This window comes from Candidozyma haemuli (genome assembly GCF_002926055.2).
Source record: "Candidozyma haemuli strain B11899 chromosome Unknown B_2014730914, whole genome shotgun sequence".
NCBI classification, from domain to species: Eukaryota; Fungi; Ascomycota; class Pichiomycetes; order Serinales; family Metschnikowiaceae; genus Candidozyma; species Candidozyma haemuli.
The window spans coordinates 629417-648250 of NW_020289902.1; the positions used below are offsets into that span (position 1 = coordinate 629417).

At 47.3% G+C, this 18834-nt stretch overlaps 5 protein-coding genes across 5 annotated transcripts; 3 read left to right on the plus strand and 2 right to left on the minus strand. All coding sequences in view use genetic code 12, as the record gives it.

The window, feature by feature from the left end:
• Positions 1-1994: 1994 nt before the first annotated feature.
• CXQ85_001136 (uncharacterized protein) lies at positions 1995-9077 on the plus strand (the record flags this gene model as incomplete). The annotated part of the gene is made up of 1 exon (XM_025484855.1): positions 1995-9077. One exon carries the CDS (start codon positions 1995-1997, stop codon positions 9075-9077), a length of 7083 nt encoding a protein of 2360 aa, XP_025339786.1.
• Positions 9078-9127: 50 nt separating this feature from the next.
• CXQ85_001137 (uncharacterized protein) lies at positions 9128-10135 on the minus strand (the record flags this gene model as incomplete). The annotated part of the gene is made up of 1 exon (XM_025484856.1): positions 9128-10135. One exon carries the CDS (start codon positions 10133-10135, stop codon positions 9128-9130), a length of 1008 nt encoding a protein of 335 aa, XP_025339787.1.
• A 1841-nt stretch (positions 10136-11976) lies between these two features.
• Positions 11977-13203, plus strand: CDC50 (aminophospholipid translocase regulatory protein; the record flags this gene model as incomplete). Its single annotated transcript, XM_025484857.1, has 1 exon — positions 11977-13203. One exon carries the CDS (start codon positions 11977-11979, stop codon positions 13201-13203), a length of 1227 nt encoding a protein of 408 aa, XP_025339788.1.
• A 348-nt stretch (positions 13204-13551) lies between these two features.
• POP2 (CCR4-NOT core DEDD family RNase subunit) lies at positions 13552-14916 on the plus strand (the record flags this gene model as incomplete). Its single annotated transcript, XM_025484858.1, has 1 exon — positions 13552-14916. The coding sequence occupies one exon, from the start codon at positions 13552-13554 to the stop codon at positions 14914-14916; it is 1365 nt and encodes a 454-aa protein (XP_025339789.1).
• Positions 14917-15011: 95 nt separating this feature from the next.
• On the minus strand, positions 15012-17053 carry NOG2 (putative GTPase; the record flags this gene model as incomplete). Its single annotated transcript, XM_025484859.1, has 2 exons — positions 15012-15860; positions 16070-17053. The coding sequence occupies 2 exons, from the start codon at positions 17051-17053 to the stop codon at positions 15012-15014; spliced, it is 1833 nt and encodes a 610-aa protein (XP_025339790.1).
• Between the last annotated feature and the right edge of the window lie 1781 nt (positions 17054-18834).

Below are 18834 nucleotides of genomic sequence, written 5' to 3' on the forward strand. Positions count from 1 at the left end.
GGATTAAATGAATAAAGTTTGAAGACTTGTCGTGTCGAATTGTCTTGTCACTTTTGGTTGCTCCAGGTTCCTGAGGTGGAAGAGGGAGAAGCGGTAGAAGAGTTTTCAGGAACGGTGGCTGCCGCAAGGCCCAGCGTTTACACTAATTGGGCTTTGCGGTCAAAGGCTGCTGCCTGGTACTTCAGTCCCGGCAAATCGCCGGCACTGCCGGAGGCTACGCCCACGTCTGGGAAAGAAAATCTTCCACATGCACATTGTCTTGAAAATAAGCAGAAAATAAGCAGAAGGAAGGAAATTGGAAGCTGTGGTGGATAGAGGGTGGGATTTGTAGCCAGTAGTCGCATCAACGTCACCCCACGTCGAAAAAGTGACAACTGGTAGAAGACTGAGGGTAGGTAGGAGACGGTTTGGTTGCCCCTGGAAGCTCCTGGCTCCTGGGAACCCCTCCGTCCCCCTCTTTGGTCCCGCTGTTTAGTCAGTACGATCTTTGGTCATTGTCTGGCGACGATTTCATGCCCTGTGAGCGGAGCGAGCAGGCGCAAATGGAGAGGGAGGCGTAGATAAAGAGGAAGGCGTAAATGGGAGCAAATGGACAGACAGGCGTGGACAGAAGAAGACGTAAATGGAGAGGCAGGCGAAATGAAGTTAATGACATAGAATGGATAATGGAACACGTTTTTAGGAAAATAGGAAAATGGGAGATAAAAACGGGAATTACAGAATTGAATAAGACAAATCCGGGAATAATAGAAAATATAAATTTAGAATAATGGAAACTTAGGTAAACGGGAATCTGGGAATCTGGGAATCTAATTGTTCCCTGGAGAATGTAAAAAAAAAAAAAATACCCACCTCTTCCTCACTTACGCCCTTCCGCCTCTGCCTTGCTCACCAACCAATTACTAAAACTACCTCTGCTGCTTCCCCCAAAACTCCACGGCACTACGGCACGCCGTGCAAAGCATGGAAGACCCGCCCAGGACTTCCAGAAGAAAAAACAGAAACCACGAAACCTTAAAAAATCAATTCATTTGATGCTCTAGTGCCTAAATAAGTGCCCTGGCTGGAGTGGCTGTCGCGGCTGCCCTGGCTGCTTCTCCAATTATTCCACAAAAGCACCTTTTTTCTCCATAACCCTCTGGTTCCTCCCAGGATTTCCCGCTGCACATACAAATTGGACCCGCCCGAAAAAACCATTACGTCTTATAAAACCTTAATCTCAGCAGAGCCTGCGCTGGCTGCCCTGGCTCATCACTCGCCTCAAGTTGAAAATCTGCAAATGCCCCATTCTATTCAGTTTTTTCCATTCTTTTCTTATTTCCATTCCCTCATTTCTTTCCCTTCACAGCCAAACGCCAATTCCTCTTTCCCCTTCCTTCTCTTCCTTCTCTGCCTCTTTTTTCTTGACATTTCATGGCTTTTGCTATCTTCCATTCTTCTCCATTCTCCATGTTCCTGGCTTTTTCTGGCTTTTTCTGGCTTTTTTTCTTTGCTTCTTCTCGGTGGCTTTTCTTCAGTGGCTTTTGTATTGTCCTTTGCCGCTGCACTTTGTCGAAACGCGACCACCCTGCGCCAGTCCCAAACCTGCCTGGTTGAGACTTTTCCATTGATCTCAGAGGCATCCATTTATTTTATTTCTGTATGTGCTGTGGGCGGCCGGATCTTCGGCTCGGGTTCGGCTTCTTTGGCCCGGACGGTGCTGCCGCTATTTTTAGGGCCTCTCCACCGCCACAACGTTCATACCTGTCAATCTAACCTTACTAGGGTCTCGTTTACGAGTAAATGCACCAACAGTGCACAACAGGTGCACAAGCCGTGCGCCTCACGTTGCTACAACGAAAACCTAGCATTTCTCTCTCGGAAATCAGGTCACGTGAGATCAGGCGCGTGATGTGTCACCTGCATCCCGTGACAAGTCCCGTGATGCTGCCTCACGTGCGCGCTGGCGGTATGTCTCAAATGTCATTGCTGCTATTCTAACAACTCCATCAACCATGACAAAAAACTCCAGGCCACATCCTCCTGGCCTGGCTGATAGCTCGTTCTACCATAAAAACCTGCAATTGACAAATACGCTGTACCTACAATCCTCCGCAGACCTTCTCCCGACAAACCAGCCCGACCCCGACCTGCTAGTGTCTTGGATCGATGGATTGAAGAATAGAGTCGACGATACCCTAGAAAAACAACAGCATGAGCTTCTGCAGCTACGCATTTCCACGCATAAAGAGGATTTGAAGGAACGGTACCGCCATCAGGTGTTTCTGGCGCCTTTTGACCAATTAGGTGAGATCCTACAAGCAAGCCAAAAGCCAGTTGCAGAGCGTCAGGACTCTCCGTATCCTGAAGAGCAGAAGCAAGAGGAGGCGGAGGAAAGCTCTGAGCAGGAGATTTTGGAGGATGAAGAGGATGACGACGATATAGTTGAGATTCTCTCTGATGAAGAGGAAGGTGAAGGTGAAGAAGAAGAGGAAGAAGAGGAAGAAGAGGAGGAGGAAGATCTACATCCAGATGAGGCAATTGCTCAAGGCTTGGAACAGGAATTGAGTCGATATGCTGCTGAAGCTCTTGATGCAGAACAGCCTGCTGAAGAATACTCATATGACGAAGAGCTCGACGAGGATCTCGACCAAGAACTAGATGAAATAGATCAGGATCTCGATGAAGTTGACGATGTTGATGAACTCGATTATGACATTCCCCAGCAAGAAGCCAATGTCTTTGCTACTCCAAAATACCAACTTCATAACGGCAGACCGCGCTTGTCGGACTTCCCGGTGTCGTATCCCGAACAAGAATCCGAAGAGGAGGAACATTCAGAGGAAGCTTCTGAGGAGCAGGAACAGTCTGAAGAAGAGCACGACCAGAGCGAGGAGGAACAGCAGCATAGTGAAGAAGAGCAAGAACAGAGTGAAGAAGAGCAAGAGTCAGAAGAGTACCCCGAACAAGAACACTCTGGCATCCAGCATGACCAGGCAGGGCCTGAAGACGACGATGATGCTATTATTGTGCTTTCCAGTGAGGACGAAGCTCAGCCAGAAAAAGAGGTTTCTTCTGAGCCTGAACAGCAACACGAGCCAGAGCCAGCTTCGCAACTCCAATACTCTCAGTACCCATATAATCATCTCGCCCAGGAGTCTGAACAGTATAGTGAAGTGGAAGGCTCCGACGATGCTGACCAAGTGTCTGAGGAAGAATCCGAACAGGAACAGGAGCAAGAGTCTGAAGACGTCACGGACGCCGAAGACGAGAGAGGCCAAACTGGGTTTGAGTCTGACGATGAACCACAACCAGAAGATGAAGACGACGCCAATAATTACTTCGCTACCGCCAACGACTCGCTCGAAAACAGTGAGCTCTTTGCTAATATTGCCCTGGAGGCCCTCACGGAACATATTTTGCAAGATCAAAAGCACCCTATAGACCGTATGCTCAGTGATTACCTTGCGGATGTCGAATCAGATGGTGGTGCTTACAAGCCTAGTACCCATGCCCATGAACCAATGCCAATCTTTGACCATAATGAGATCGAAACGCCTGCTCCAGAAAAGTTTGACTTAGGCACCCTGTCTGCAAGCAAGAAGAGTGAAGGTGACCCTACTGAAGGTTCCATGGCTGATGCCGATACTGATAAGTTTGAAGAGGCCCAAGAAAGTGATGTTCCTGTTTTCAATCCTAGTGTCCCAGTGTTCAAGACTGTTAAACCAGATTCTCCACGAAGCACACTTCAACAGCTTAAGGAGACTCAAAAACGGTTTGGTGTGAAGCTTGAAGCTGTCAAGGATCTTGAAGCGGAACTCGGCTTGCCACATTCTGAATCTTCTGAGAGCGATAGCGATATACATGAAACTTTCGTTGACGCTCCTGCTTATCAGCCTGAAGCTGTTGAGTCATCCAACCATGCCGAAGATTCGAAGGTTCCCGAAGCGGTCCTGGTCCAGAACGACGGTGAAGCTGGTGAAGATGGTGAGGGTGTCCAGGTAAACATGGAAGATGCACTTCAAGCATTCATAGAGGAAGTTCAGCAACGGCCAAACTCTCAGGATGACCTGTCGCTAAAGAACCTTGATCAGTCTATCGACCATGTTTCTTCCAGACTTGCCCACGAAGCAGTTGATGCTTACCTCAAAGACAATAATATCGAGTCTGACGTTGCAGGTGGTGGCGATAACTCTGAAGACGTAATGGACGTTGATTCCGAAGAGGATGAAACAAACGCAAACGTCACCAGCAAAATACCCAAGGTTACTGTCCATACGCTGGATCTTCGGAATACTGACACACCTTCTGACGAGGAGCTGGCCGAAGGATTCCACGATACGCGAGGCAGCTTTCCTCGTCCTGGTTACCCCCAGCTCAAGTTCGATGGCACTGATGATTTCAGTCAATACGCAGACCAACATAACGATACTGACGACTCCTTATCATACGTCTCGGCAATTGAAACTGAGAACTCTTCAGCGCAAGCTTCAAGGCAAGCCTCTTCTGTCAGCATTCAACTGGTCAATAATAAAGAATTGCCATTTGAGGTCATCAAGAAAGCTCAGAAGGACCCTCGTCATATTGTCCCCATTTCAGTTGACCAAGAAGGTAAAAAGTACGAGATGGCACCATGCCCTGCCCCTGGTGGCTACAATGTGACTTTGAAGGAAGTGTCGACGTTAGACAACAAAGAACCTTCCGTCGCTTCCCTGTCAAGTATCATCGTTCATCCTCCACATGACTCTGTGGCTAGCACTGCTACTTCTACGACTAATGATCAAGACGGAAGACATACGTTTGGTGCCTCATCTGCTCATGCTGGACATGGCAATATTTCTGGTGATAAAAAGACTTCAAACACGAGCAATGCTGATAGCTCTGCTGAGGCTGGACCTAATGAAGGAAAGGCTCGCGCTACTGCTGAGGCCGACGCCAATAAGACCAAGGATGGTAAGGCCGAAGTTACCGCTGAAGCTAGTTCCGGTTCTGGAGACGCTAAGGGTAAAGCTGAGGCAACTGCTAAAGCCGATACAAATTCAGGTGATGGTAAGGCTAAAGCCAAAGCTAAAGCCGACTCGAAATCTGATAAAGATGGTGACCAAGCCAGTGCCGAGGCTGATTCGAAGTCTGAGGGTCAAGGTGGGAAATCTTCTGCTAGTGCTGAAGCTGAAACCAAAGATCTGCACGCCCAAGCTTTTTCGGATGCTCTGTCGGACAAAAATGCTTCGGATGCTTCTGCTGAAGCCTCAAGCTCATCAAAGAAGCGTGATGACTCTCAATCAGAAGACGAGGAGAAATCAAGGGACGCTGAATCAAAGCCAGAAAGAATCACGGACACTTCCGCTCAACAACCACTCTTTACGGTTCCTGAGCATCAGGCGCAGCCTCATGAGGAGTACGAGCCTACTGCTGAGCACCCTCCGGCTGGTGATACCCACAATGAAATAGAACAAGATGTGCCTAACGTTGATTATGTTGAACCTACAGACCATACGACTGTTGAAGTTCCAGAAGACGTTCAAACCCCGGAGTCTGAAGAAATGCCTGTCAAACCAGATGATGCAATTGAGATCGACAATCTTACAGGTGACGAAGACGAGACGAAGTACGAAGATGCAGAGCACGAAGAGCCACTTGAAGATAATGCTAGCTCTCGTGGTGAAGGTTCTCCTGAACTTGATGATACTGTTGAGATTGAGCCAAGCGTGGAGCAAAGCTCTGAGCTACAAGAAGAACTCACCATTGGGGATGCGGACGATGAAGTCGAAGCTCAATCTGAGGAACCCGAACAATCGTCTGAAGCTGAATCTGAAGAGGATGCTGAAGAGGATGCACCATTAGTGGTAGAACCTGAGGGTACAGAACCAATGTTCGTGGTTTACGAAAGCAGTACAGTCGTCGAAGGTGTGGAAGCTGTACCGCCAACCTTTATTGAAGAACCCCAAGCTGATGAGGAGTCAGAGCCATCGGATAATGAGAAGGATATTTCTGATGCCGTGGAAGAGATTGTGACTGATCTTCTTTCTCATCTTGATGAAGAGTTGGAGTACCCCACGGAAGTCATTGAACCCGAAGAAGTTGTCGATAGTGTGGTGGAGGTCTTTGAAGAAACTACAGATGTCATTCAACCCAGCAGAGTTGATGAGCTTGATTCCATAAGAAACACCCCAGAACCCGTTGATTCGACCGTCCTGGTGGAAGAAGTCGATGAGCATAGAGGACAGAAGAGAGCTGCAACATCGCTCTTGTCGTCTCCCGCAAAGAAGATCAAATCTGTTGCTGGTAAGTTGAATCCTTTGAGATGGTTCTCTTCCGACGGCTCCTCCCGTCCAAGCTCTGCCTCTTCTGATATCCCCGTGCCTGAACTTGTCGATTTGGACGAGGATGAGAAACTCACCGATGAATCAGACGTCTCCTACTATATGAGCACATCTGATGAACTGGAAGAAGTTGTGGAATCCGATGAGGATATCGAAGTTGAGAGCTCAAGTGATCTAGAGGATCAGTTAGCTGCTGATTTGGCTGAGAGAAATGTTACCCAGGAGATTGGCAGTACTGGTAGAGAAACCGATGTCGGCTCGTTACCTGTTGATATTGAAACTCTTGAAGCCACCGATACTGTGATTGAACAGCCTGCTGACGTGCCAGAGGAAGAGGGTGAGAAAGAGGTCACAGAATCCCCGAAACCTTTCATTGACCAACTTGGAGATGCAATTGTCGATGAGGTTGCTGATGACGAGATTGAACAAGCAGAGAAGGCTGAAGAGCCCAGTATTGAAGATCAAGATGTTAACGAGGAGCCAGACGTTACCGCTGCTGAAGCTGCTGTGGACGACGCGATTGAAGAGGTTTCTAACGAAGTCGTGAATGATGTGGTGGACGATATCGCCGACCAAGTTGCTGAACAAGTTGCTGAACAAGTTGCTGATGACGTCGTTGATGACATTGTTGACGACGCTCTTGAAGAAGCGATCGTTGCTGATGAGCCTCCTGTTGCCGAACAAACTCAAGGAAATGATGATATTGTCGATACTCTCGAAAAGGAACCATTAGTTGACGACGTTGAGGGCACTACTGAGGACGTGGTGGAAGATGTTGCTAATCAAGTCGACGAAGAAGTCGTGGATGATATTGTTGAGAAGGCTGCTACTGAAGCTGCTGATATTGCAATTTCAGCACAACTGAATCCTGGTTCCTCGGCGGCAATTGGAGATCATCTTACTTCTCCTACTTCCAGTACGGTTGACGATGCTAAGGTTGAAGGTAATGAAGCTGGTTCCGATGAAATTAACGATGAAATCATCACTGAAGCCGAAGAAGATGCTGTCCCATCAAACATTGAAGTTGATGAAAAGATTGTTGCACCGCCAGCTCCTCCAAAGCCCACCAGACCATGGAGTGCAGCAAGCCTTGAGTCTATGAGTGAGCTTGATGAAGGCTCAGTTCCCGTCTTGCCACAATTCAACATCATTGCTCCTACCTTAGAACGCCTTGCCGCTGAGAAGGAAAAGGAATCAGTCTCAGCACCTCCTGAAGTCAGAGAAGAGGCCGAGCCTCTAGAGCAGCCAGAGAAGATAGAAGAGGCAGATGAAGAAGCTAGCGACTCGAAAGCTTCCGTTTCTCGACTCATCAAACTCCTCGGGAAGAAGGCAAACGCTCGTATTGATCAGAAGCACCATTCAAGTGACGACACCAAGCCATCGCAAGAAGAGGGCCTTGAACGCAAAGAGGAAGAGAACCAGGAAGAAGAGCCTGTTGCTGAACCTGAAGAGCCTGCTCTGCCAGCTTCCACCGAGAAAGCTAGTCCTGGTCGTCGCAAGAATCCACGTCGTAAAGCTGCCTTGAAAGCTGAAGAGCCTGCTGAAGAGCCTGCTGAGCCGTCTGCAATCGAACAGCCTACAGCAGAGCAGCCTGAGGTCGAAACACCCCAAGTTGAGGAACCAGAACCTGTGGAATCAAAACCAGAGGAACCGAAAGTTGAGGAACCAAAGGCCGAGCAATCACAGAAGAAGAGACGTGGTCGTCCTCCTAAGGTGAAAAGAGAGGCAGAAGCAGAAGCAGAATCAGTGCCAGCCAAACGTTTGACCAGAAGACAGAGAAAGATGGCTGGATTGCCTGAAACTGAGGAACCAACAGTTGGTGAGTCCAAACCAGACGAAGAGCCCACTGAGACTACCGCTGCCGTTGCAGAGAAATCAGAGCAACCAAAGGCAAACGAAGATGTTGCGATGGCCGAGGAAAACGTCGATGCAAAGGAAGAGCAGCCTAAGGATGACGAAGCTCCAAAAGTGCAACCACGCGGCACGAGGAGAAGTACCAGAAGGGCAGCTAAGCAAAAGGAAGCCAATGAAACGAACCAGCCTGCTGACGATGCAGTTAAGCCTGAGACGCAACAAGAACCTCCACTTGAAGCCACAAAGCAGGAAGAACCCCAACCGGAACCTCCCAAGCGTAAGGGTCGTGGAAGAAAGAGGAAGATTCAAGAAGCGAAAGAAGCGCCTGCTGCAGCTGAACAAAAGAATGTTTCCCAGTCTGAGAAAGCAGCGGAACCAAAGACTGAAGAGAATGCGGGTCCTAGATTGCAGCCAGAGCTTGCTGAGAAGATAGTTGCCAACGAGGAAGAAACTGGCGGTAAGCGTCGTTCTACAAGAGTCAGACGCTCTACCAGGCATCAGGACGAAAAGGAAGCTGAGCCCATGCCATCATCTCCAGTTGTGAAAGCTGACTCGCCTAAATCAGAGCTCGCTCCTGGGTTTGAACCTCAAGAGCAGTTGTTATCGCCAACCAAAAGGCGTGGAAGACCAAGGAAAACCAATGTTGCCCAATCATCTCCATCTGCTGAATTTAGTCCACCCATGCCAAAACTGAGAACTGCTTCTGGAAGCAAATGGCATTTGGACCTGTTGGACCATCCGGCATTGAGAACCCGTTCGAAGTCGCCCATCAAGCGTACAATACAAGAGCTTTCGCTGGATATGGAAGAAGAACAGCCCAAGAGAAGAAGACGTAACGTCAAGAAAGATTTGCAACCTGTGGATGCAGAAGAAAAGAGACAAGAAGAAGAAGGAAGAGGAAGACGCAGAAGAAGAGACTAACCAATAATTACTTACGATAGATCTAATGAGTATTATAGAATAAATAATGGCTATGCTAAATGTTTCATGCCAAACTCGTAAGTGGTGAAGAACACCATATTTACAAGGAATGAACGGAGCATGGAGATGCTCAAGCCTCTATAAACACGAGTGCCAAAAACGATCTTTCTTGTCTTTTGTGGCAACGGCTGAGCGCCTCCTTGTTTCCGTAAAATGTTTGTGACAATGTCCTTTTGGATTAACGACTTGGTGGTGTCAAAGGGGAACACTGCTATCCAACACAAGACTCCTGACATTCCTCCAGCGATCATGATTGAAATGGGGGAAGACTGCGACGGACTGGAATTAATGAGAGTGTTGGTAGCCCACTTGATCGCTTCGTAAACAGCAAAATAAACACCAGACCCCATAGCATCTCTCGCAAGATGGTACCTGTAGCCCGAATATAGCCCACCAAAACCCTCGTACCTGAGGATTGTCTTGAACGTCTCAACTGTGCCCACATGAGGCGAAGCAGCTTTGGCAATGGCACTATCTGTGGCCAGTTTCAGTGCTAGAGTAGCGATCTGAGAGTATACCTTGGTGAATTCAAAAGGACAAGCGAATATCGATACACCACATCCAGCAGCAGCACCAGCAGCAAAGCAAACAGGGAAATTACGCACAAAAGGGTGGCCCACGTTCTTCTCGTCTCGCCAGCCATACAACGCCTCATAACAGTACGGTTTAGTATTAGTGAAGATGGTCACACTGAGAGACCTAACGAACGAGGTCGATATCAACGGAGCAGTGATGCCCCTATAGAACCCCCTGACTCCTTCGTTTCTTAGCGTCGAAAGCACACAATCCGAATACGAAGCAAACTGTTTATACGTTTGCATCCGGGTCTTCACCGTATCAAAAGGGAACCCTATGGTAGTGGAAACGAACGAAGTGGTATATGCCAATATGGTTGATTTGTACGGCAGAAGCAGTTCAGGAAACACCCGTATCGCCTTCGAGTGGTCAATGTCTCCTGTAATGGCAGGAATACTGCCCTTCGGGTTATTTTTCTCCATAAGCCAGAAGTACCAGGAAGTAGTATACCATGGAGAGATAAAGACTTGCAGAGAAGGCTGTCAAGGCCTCTGTGGCAGCAGCATGCACTCCCGAGTCATCTGAGTCAGACGAATCACCGATGGGAGTCACCTGGGTGGTCAAAATCGAGGTATTCCAGGTGTTTCGTGATTGGCTGGTTAGTTTTGGGACGGTTTTTTTGTGGCTGGGTGTTTGTGGTTTCGTGGCTTGGAACGGCTGATCTCTTCTTACTGTGTACTATGGTTATGGTTTTTCGCAGCCAAACGGTCTGCTGATGGCAGCCAAGGGGGAAGGGGCCAGAACTATTTGGATAAATAGGGTCCCCTAGGTTTTTTAGTTTGGTTTGGTTAACTTTATTAGGATTCCTTTTTTAAGGTTTGGTTCAGCTCGGATTGACCGAGGCTGGGTGCTGGGACGTTGGCGAGGCTGCCGAGGAATAGATAAGCGCTGAGCCTGGGCGGTCTGGTGGTGGATCAACATGTGAATGGGTAGTGTTTGTTTACGTTTGGGAGGAAGGGTTCGGTGGGTTGAGTTTTGGGAGAAAGTGGAAGAGTGTGGCGGGGGGTTGAATTGGGGTTGTATAGGGAAAGAAGTGATGGTAATGGTGGCTCATGGCTGAACGTCAATGGACGTGTTATGGGCTTGCCAATTGCAATTTTTTATAGAGCAGCTGTTTGATTTGAGTGAAAATAGCAGATCTCAAGCTCTTTGAGTTAATGGAGACATTCTAATATCTGTTGGAATCAATTGCTGAAATGTTGCTGTTGATAAGTGACAAAACACACAGTAATGTGGTCAATTGAAGCGTCAGAAATACGTAGTGAAGTTTCTCTCAAAACCAGCCTATAATTGCTTCAATTGTGGTAATCTAATTCAGATTTGTCTTATTACAGTTCAAATAATAGCCAGATCGATGGTTCACTAGGATTTGCGTTCACTAAACACTTCTACCTCGAGCTCACATCCCACACTGTCTCCTCAGATCCCAAAATTAAAGAGAAGCTTCAAAAGCTAATTAAACCCCCAAGAAGACGACTACCATCTTTACTTTCCAGATCTCACAATTCACTGCCTCGCCAGATCTGGAAATTACAGTACCCAACCACCAATTTATACATCCAGATCTCATAAATACAACCAAAAGAAGCCAATCAAATATTCAAGTAAATTCAAAGTAAATAATCAGATCACCCCAGAGTGACCACCTTCGACTATAAAAGACTTTTTATTGTATTGAAAAGAATTCTTCGTAACAAGCAATTCGTACCTCACCTCACCTAACGGTCCACCACCAGCAGCCAGTGAGACACACTAAACGACCCCCAACCAACCAACCATCAGACCAAACAAGCACCCAAGAAAACAAAAAAATTGAAGTAGCCATAATTACTTAACTTCATTCACTTAGGCACTTTCTCCTTTTTTTTTCCATCTACGACTCCCTTCCCTCCCTCTTCCCTCCCTCCCTCTGGCGTCCCTCTAGCGTCCCCACTGGTTGCAAAAAACCCACCTCACCAACCAACCACCATAAACATCCTCCACCAATTCCCCCAAAAATCCCCCAAACCTCCCCCAAACTCGCCCAACCGAACAACCCCCACCCCTCAATCCCCCACTACCTTCAATTCCCTTAAACCACCACTTTTTCTATTTTTTTTTCAACCATCCTCCCTTCCCTCCCTCCTCTTACTCTCCCACCCCAGCCTCCGATTTCGCATCTTTCTGCCAGAATCACACAAATACACTAAACCTACACATCCGCGAAAATACACCTACCTGTTTCCCACAGCCTTCTCTTCCTCAACCAACACATCCTCCCATAATGAACTTCTTGAGAAGAAGAAAACACAGTGAAGACGACGACGATGACCTTCCCGACTCGGAGTCGGTTTCTCAAGTCCACAAACTGAGGAAACCTCCTAATACGGCGTTTCGTCAGCAGAGGTTGAAGGCATGGCAGCCTATTCTTACACCCAAGACGGTGATTCCGTTTTTGTTTTTGCTAGCCATTATATTTACTCCGTTGGGCATTGCTATCATTTATACCACGTATAACGTGCAGAAGCTTGAGGTGAACTACTCGAAATGTGGAGACGAGGCCACCAGCTCGTTCCTGTCGATTCCTGGCAAGTATACGGGCCACCACTTTCAGGGTACTGGGGATGGGCCAGATTTTAAATGGAAGCTTGAAACGGGTAGGGATGCCCAGGGTGACGATACGCAAACATGCGTGATTCAGTTTAACTTGCCCAAAGACTTGGATCCGCCAATCTACCTTTTCTATAAGCTTACGAATTTCTACCAGAACCATAGAAAGTATGTGGAATCGTATGACGTGAAGCAATTACGTGGCGATGCCGTGCTGCCAGGCGATTTGGACTCTCATTGTGATCCATTGAAGCAGAAGAAGGTGGGCGACGACGAAAAGGCCGTGTACCCTTGTGGCCTTATAGCCAATTCGTACTTTAACGATACGTTTTCCAGCCCTGTGTTGCTTAATTCTAAGAGTGGCAGTGATAACGAAACGTACCACTTGTCGGAGAAGGATATCACCTGGAAATCCGATAAGGATCATAAGTTCAAGAAGACCAAGTACGACTATAAGGACATTGTGCCTCCGCCAAACTGGGCCAAGATGTTCCCAGACGGATATAATGAAACTAATGTGCCTAATTTGCACGAGTGGGAGCACTTACACAACTGGATGAGAACTGCTGGTTTGCCTGAGTTCATGAAGTTGTACTCCAAGAACACCACCGAGAAGTTCAGCTCGGGCACGTACGAGATGTCCATTGGCTTGAACTACCCAGTTTCTATCTTTGGCGGATCAAAGTCGATTGTTCTTACCACCAGTTCGGTTCTTGGTGGTCGTAACTTGACGCTTGGTATCATCTACATTATTGTGGCTGTCATTGCGTTGGTCTGTGCCATTGCATTCTTCCTCCAGCATTTGATCAAGCCTCGTAAGGTCGGAGACCACAATTTCTTACAGCAGGATGGCGGTGCTTTCAGAGAAGGACCTCCTACATCCTACAGAGAGCAGCTATAGTCAAGACGAGATTCACGACAAAAAAAAAAAAAAAAGAAAGAAATGAAAGAAGCAAAATACTACCAGGCAGGGGCCACCCCCCTCCTCCCTAGATATTCATAATGTATTACTCTTCCCAGTCCTTTCTGGACAACCGACAACCCTATACCCTGGACGTGCGCAGCTCAACACATCTACAACTATCGCACATTTTCAGCCAGTGCGACTTCCACCAAACCTCAAAAGCGTACCCTTACATTACCATATTCAACCCCCTTGATGAACGTAAATCCACACCTTCATCATCTCCAGCAGCAGTATCTGCAGCAAGCCAACAACCAGAGTGGGCAGTCCCCACAATTGCCCCAAATGCTGATGCAACAGCAGCAGCAGCTCCAACAGCAGAGGCAGCAGTTGCTTAACCAGCATCTTCAACAACAGCAACAACAACAGCTGCTGCAAGGAGGAGCGTCTACCAATCCGCTTTTGGCTGCTTTGAACGGTAACCAGAACCCATCCATGGGCACGCCCGGATCTGGTAATGTGAATGTCAACCAGAAGGTGAATCCTCTCTTACAGATGCAGTTACAGCAGTTGCAACAGCAACAACAACAACAGCAACAGCCACAGAGAATGTTCTCTAACCAGCAACATATACAACAGCAGCCTCAGCAACAGCCTCAACTATCACAGGGCCAGGCTCAGCAGCCCCAGCAGGTGCCTATAATCAAGGACGTGTGGAACTTCAACTTGGAGTACGAGTTCAACAACCTTCGTAACTTTATTGATGATAAGACGTCGAAAGTGTTCATTTCCATCCACCAAGAGATTCCTGGTATCGTTGCCAGGCCGTTGGGCACGTTTAAACTGTCTGCCGACTACCATTTCCAGTGCTTGAGATCGAACCTGGACATTTTGAACCTCATCCAGTTGTCACTCTGTGCTGTTAAAATGCAAGACGACAAGATCAGTAACCTGGTCATTTGGCAGTTTAACTTTGCCTACGACCTCACACAGGAGATGTTCAACGAAGAGCACTTGTTCATGTTGTCGCAGACGTCCCAGATAAACTTCTCGATGCACATGAGCCAAGGCATCTCTCACTTTGCATTCGCCGAGCTTATGATCGAGAGCGGGCTCCTCTTAGATCCATCCATCAACTGGTTGAGCTACCATTCCGGCTACGACTTGGGCTTCTTGGTGTCTCTTTTGACCAACGATATCTTGCCTCATGACGAGAAGGAGTTCTTCTGGTGGTGCACGAAATACTTCCCTAACTTCTTCGACTTGAAGCACATTGGTAATCAGCTTTTGAGTGGTGGTGGTAATGGCGGTGGAAAAGCTGGCGGTAACTCTAATGCAAATAACGATATTGGTGGACTCAGTAATTCTACCTCGGCAGGTGCAGCTGGCGACATCAAGAAGGGTCTTACAGGAAACAACAAACCCTCTGTCGAGTACCTTGCCGAAGAATTGCATCTTCTCCCTATTTCACCACTCATTCGTCAATACTTTGCTTCTACCTCAGCTGGCCAGTTTGCCGGTCATCAGCATCAGCAAATGACATCCACACTCCATGCATACTTGTTAATGGAGTGTTTCAAAGAGCTTTTCAGACAGTTAGGCGGAGACTTCTCCGTCTTTGAGAAGTACAAGGGCTATCTCTTTGGCCTTGGAGACGCAATCGAGGCCTCCCAAGATGATAAGTCTACGACAACAGCTAAACAGTGGTAGATATCCAATCGATAGATAACCTGTAATGTTTATGTAAATCAACCCTTCCAGATGACATGCACGTATAGATCTAATGTACAGAAAATAAAATAAAACTATTCCTTGTCTTCGGCCTCTTCAGAGACCTCTTTCTCCTCTGAAGCGTCCTCCTCGGCCTCCTCGTCCTCTTCAGCCTGTTCTTCTTCTTCTCCCTCTTCCTCGTCTAGTTTGAGTCTCTTGGCAGATTCTTGGGCCTCCTTCTCGAGCTCTCTTTCTGCTCTCTTTCTCTTAAAGTCAGCCTTCTTGTCCTCACCGGTTCTGACCTCTTCATCCTTAGGTGGTTGAACAAACCAAGGAATCTTACCTCTGTTGAAGTCATTCAACACCTGCTTAGCAACGGCACTCTCATCTGGTTCACCACCCTTCAACAATCTACCTTGTTTTCTGGCGATAAGCTCAATGAACTCGTTACTAGCCCTCTCTAGAAGAGATGGGTCTTCTTCGTAATTGGCCCAGCCCTTGATCTCATAAGTTCTCTCCAAGTGCTTTCTTTCACACTTTTCAAGCATATCAGGAATGTACTGTTCTGGGTTAGAAACGTGCTCCACTCTCACCACACCTCTAAACAAGATATCCGACTCTGTGTCTCTATTGCTTGGTGGCACAATACCCGGACAATCGATCAAGAAGATTCTCTTCATCAAGGTAATGTACTGCCAAACCTTGGTCTCGCCGGGAATAGGTGCAACCTGGCACACTTTCTTCTGGCGCAAGGTGTTGATGATAGAAGACTTACCGGTGTTAGGGTAACCGATGAAACCGACAGAAACCTGCTTACGGTCCGAATGCAAAGTAGAGAATTGACGCAACAACTGGATCAAAGAACCTTTACCGAAAGAGTTCTTAATCGATGCGTGGAATGCCAATGTTGGATAAGATTTGGACAAATGCTTAACCCAAGCAGCCTGGTTGTTAGTAAACAGTTGAAATAGGAGTAATCGGTTGCAATTGCAAGAGAGGAAAAGAAGTGTCGGATTCTATACTACGGACAAGCTTATGTAGGGAGACCAGCTCCAAGCAAGTCCAACTCAAGAAGATTCCGAAATCTACCCTATAGCGTCAATAAAAACTATCGACAGTGCAGACAAAGCCATGGCCAAAACGGCCACAGCACCTTGAAACAAGGGCCTGCGGGCGGGTAGCATTGATCTTCCAAAGACGTAACAGGCAAATGTGTAGTAAGGCCGAAATTAATCGAGACGTTCACCCTGACAAAAGGCTTTGGGATAGAAGAGAGAATTGCGTTTGCAACCGACACCAACAAATGGGAAACAAAAATACATACCGCTACCCAAGTGGGCACGAGATCACACTTGTTCAAAACGTAAATCAAGTGTTTGTGGGCACACTCTTCTCTGATGTACTTCTCCACGCTCTCACAGCGAGTTCCCAAGGGGTTTCTCGCATCCAAAACATGGATCACCACATCGGAAGAATCAATAACCTTATAAAGCTCATTCCAAATTCTCTTGGACTGACCTTTATGGAAAATAGCCTCCTTGGCAGTTTGTGTGTAATCTTCCGAATCCAAGAACGAGCCACCCATAAGACCCAAGGTGGCGTCGAGTTCCTGCTTCTCCTGGTAAGCTTTCGAGTCGTTTTCCGTAAGCTCAGCCAATTCTTCCAAAGAAGAAGCAGCCTGGCTTCTAGGCTTCTTTCTCTGCTGCTTAGGACCAAAAGCGTGCTCGTACGACTCAGTCTCGAGTATTCTAGCCGTAGGAGAGTCAGTCTGGTCCTTTTCATCCAAAAGAGACATGGGCAACTTGTTTCTCTTCAAAAGCACAGAGTACGTATCGTGCTTCTTATCACCCATAGCCTCTCTGAAATGAGTCAAAGCGTCCTGAGCAATCACACGGGTGTTACCAAACCACTTCTTATTTGGATCCACACGAGCATTTGGAAGGTCAGTCGACTGGAGAGCAGCAGCCTTGATGATTTCACCCTTGGCGTTTCTCACCGCTCTGCCTGTCTTGTACATCAGCAAGTGTCTGACTTTTTTGGCATCCTTGTAAAAGTTTTCGCCCTTAACACGAAGGTTGCCATCACGGGTGTCACCCTCACGGACTCTTCTTTGTTTTTCCTTTTTCTGGGTACCCATTCTGAATATGTAAAGAAACGAAGAAGGTGATGAGATGAGGGAAGCGCATCTCAAGAGAAAAATTTAGGACCCGGTCTGGCACGTGATGTGGTGGGATGGGACAGAGGGGGGTACCAGTCGCCATAGTGACTGTAGATTTTGGAAAAAAAGGCAATGTATAGGTATTCTGGGTAGGCAAGGAATGGGAATTTTTATTTTTTATGCATTTTTTGGGGGTGTGTGGCCAAAGGAATGGGGGCTTTATGGATGGGGGTTAACTAGGGCATGTACTGAATGGCTGCGAAAAACCACCAAGGGCTGGGAGAGACAGAAGGGAGTGGAAGGCGAAGGGAAGGATGGGTTGGTGGTTTTTGGTGGTTTTAGAGGATTCAGGTGGTACTTGGAGAATATTTGTAGTGGTAGGGAAAGGAGGTTCTGGGGGTTTCTCGGTGGGTGGTGGCTGGTTGGAGAGGAGACAGAGGCTCAGAGGCTACTGAGGCTAGGGAACAAGGGCTCTATTTGGTACTAAACTCGGTTTAAAGCAGAAAAACGACTAAATGATTGAAGTACCTCTTGTATTCCTGGTGACCAATTCATCGTTGTATTTGGTTAAAAGCAACGGGAAGTGTCATTTACCGGGACTTCTAGTGACCATTTGCAGCCAAACATGGAACCAAACTATGGGTAGAGAGTATTCCTCGGTTGCTTTTATCAAGGCAATGTCTAATATTGTTTCAACCTTTTTATTCTTCTAACTGCTGGTTCTCATCGTTTAGAACCCTGACTACTTCCTCAACTGATCTCTTGCCTGAACCTTCTGCTCCTCTGGTTCATTCCACTTCCCACCATTCCCCAAGTGGAGTGCTCCTTAACCAGACTAGGCCCTTCTATATCCCGTAAGCCTCTTTGGGAACATTGGGGGAGCAACAAGAGACCACTTCCATGTGGCACACTTTCCCAGTTGCCGCTTTGTCTAAGCTTCCAGTGGCATAAATTAACGAATAATCCATGCATCCTAAAACGAACAGCAACCTTCCAAATAACGAAGGTTTTGGGAAAGCTTAAAGATAAAAAAAGGTAATAATTGAAGACAAAAAACCACATTTATTATATCTCGTAGTCTTTACTTATACATCCTAAGGCTCTTTACCTCCCTCATCCAAATCAGCCTGCAACATCCAACCCCAAACTCCAACTCCAACTTCAAACCCCAAACCACCCTCCAACGACTCTATCCCTCCACCACCCTCCAACTTTCCTAGACATAACATACCCTTCTTCTGTCAAAACTTGCTTCCTAAGCCATGATTTCGCAGCCATTCTGACCCAACCCCCACCAGATCCAGCCCCAAGAGGCTGACGGCAGTCCGTTTTCAGGAAGCAACGGTCTGCCAGTAGTTAAGCCTGCTGCTCGTAGATGGTTCGCTGCTTCGCCATGATTTTAAAGCCCCTTTGGTTGTGCCCCTCTGGTGGCCGACAGACGCTGTATACCACTTGGGATGGAGTCCCGAAAGACAGCAACAGGCCGCCCAAGGAGGAGGCTTGGGGAAGGGTTTACTTAAATACGGGAGGTTCTGAAGAAGATGATATTTCATATTTTTTTTGTGTTTTTCGTTGCAGTTATATTCTGTTACTGGGCCAGTTAGACTTCCAGTTAGCCTTCCTACGCATTACTGGTGTCCATCACCAACTGCAGTTACCATAGATCATACCTTATAGAAGATAGAATAGAAAAAAAAAAAACACATCAACATCACCATCACCATCATCAAATCCACAGAAAACCATATTTCCTTACTACC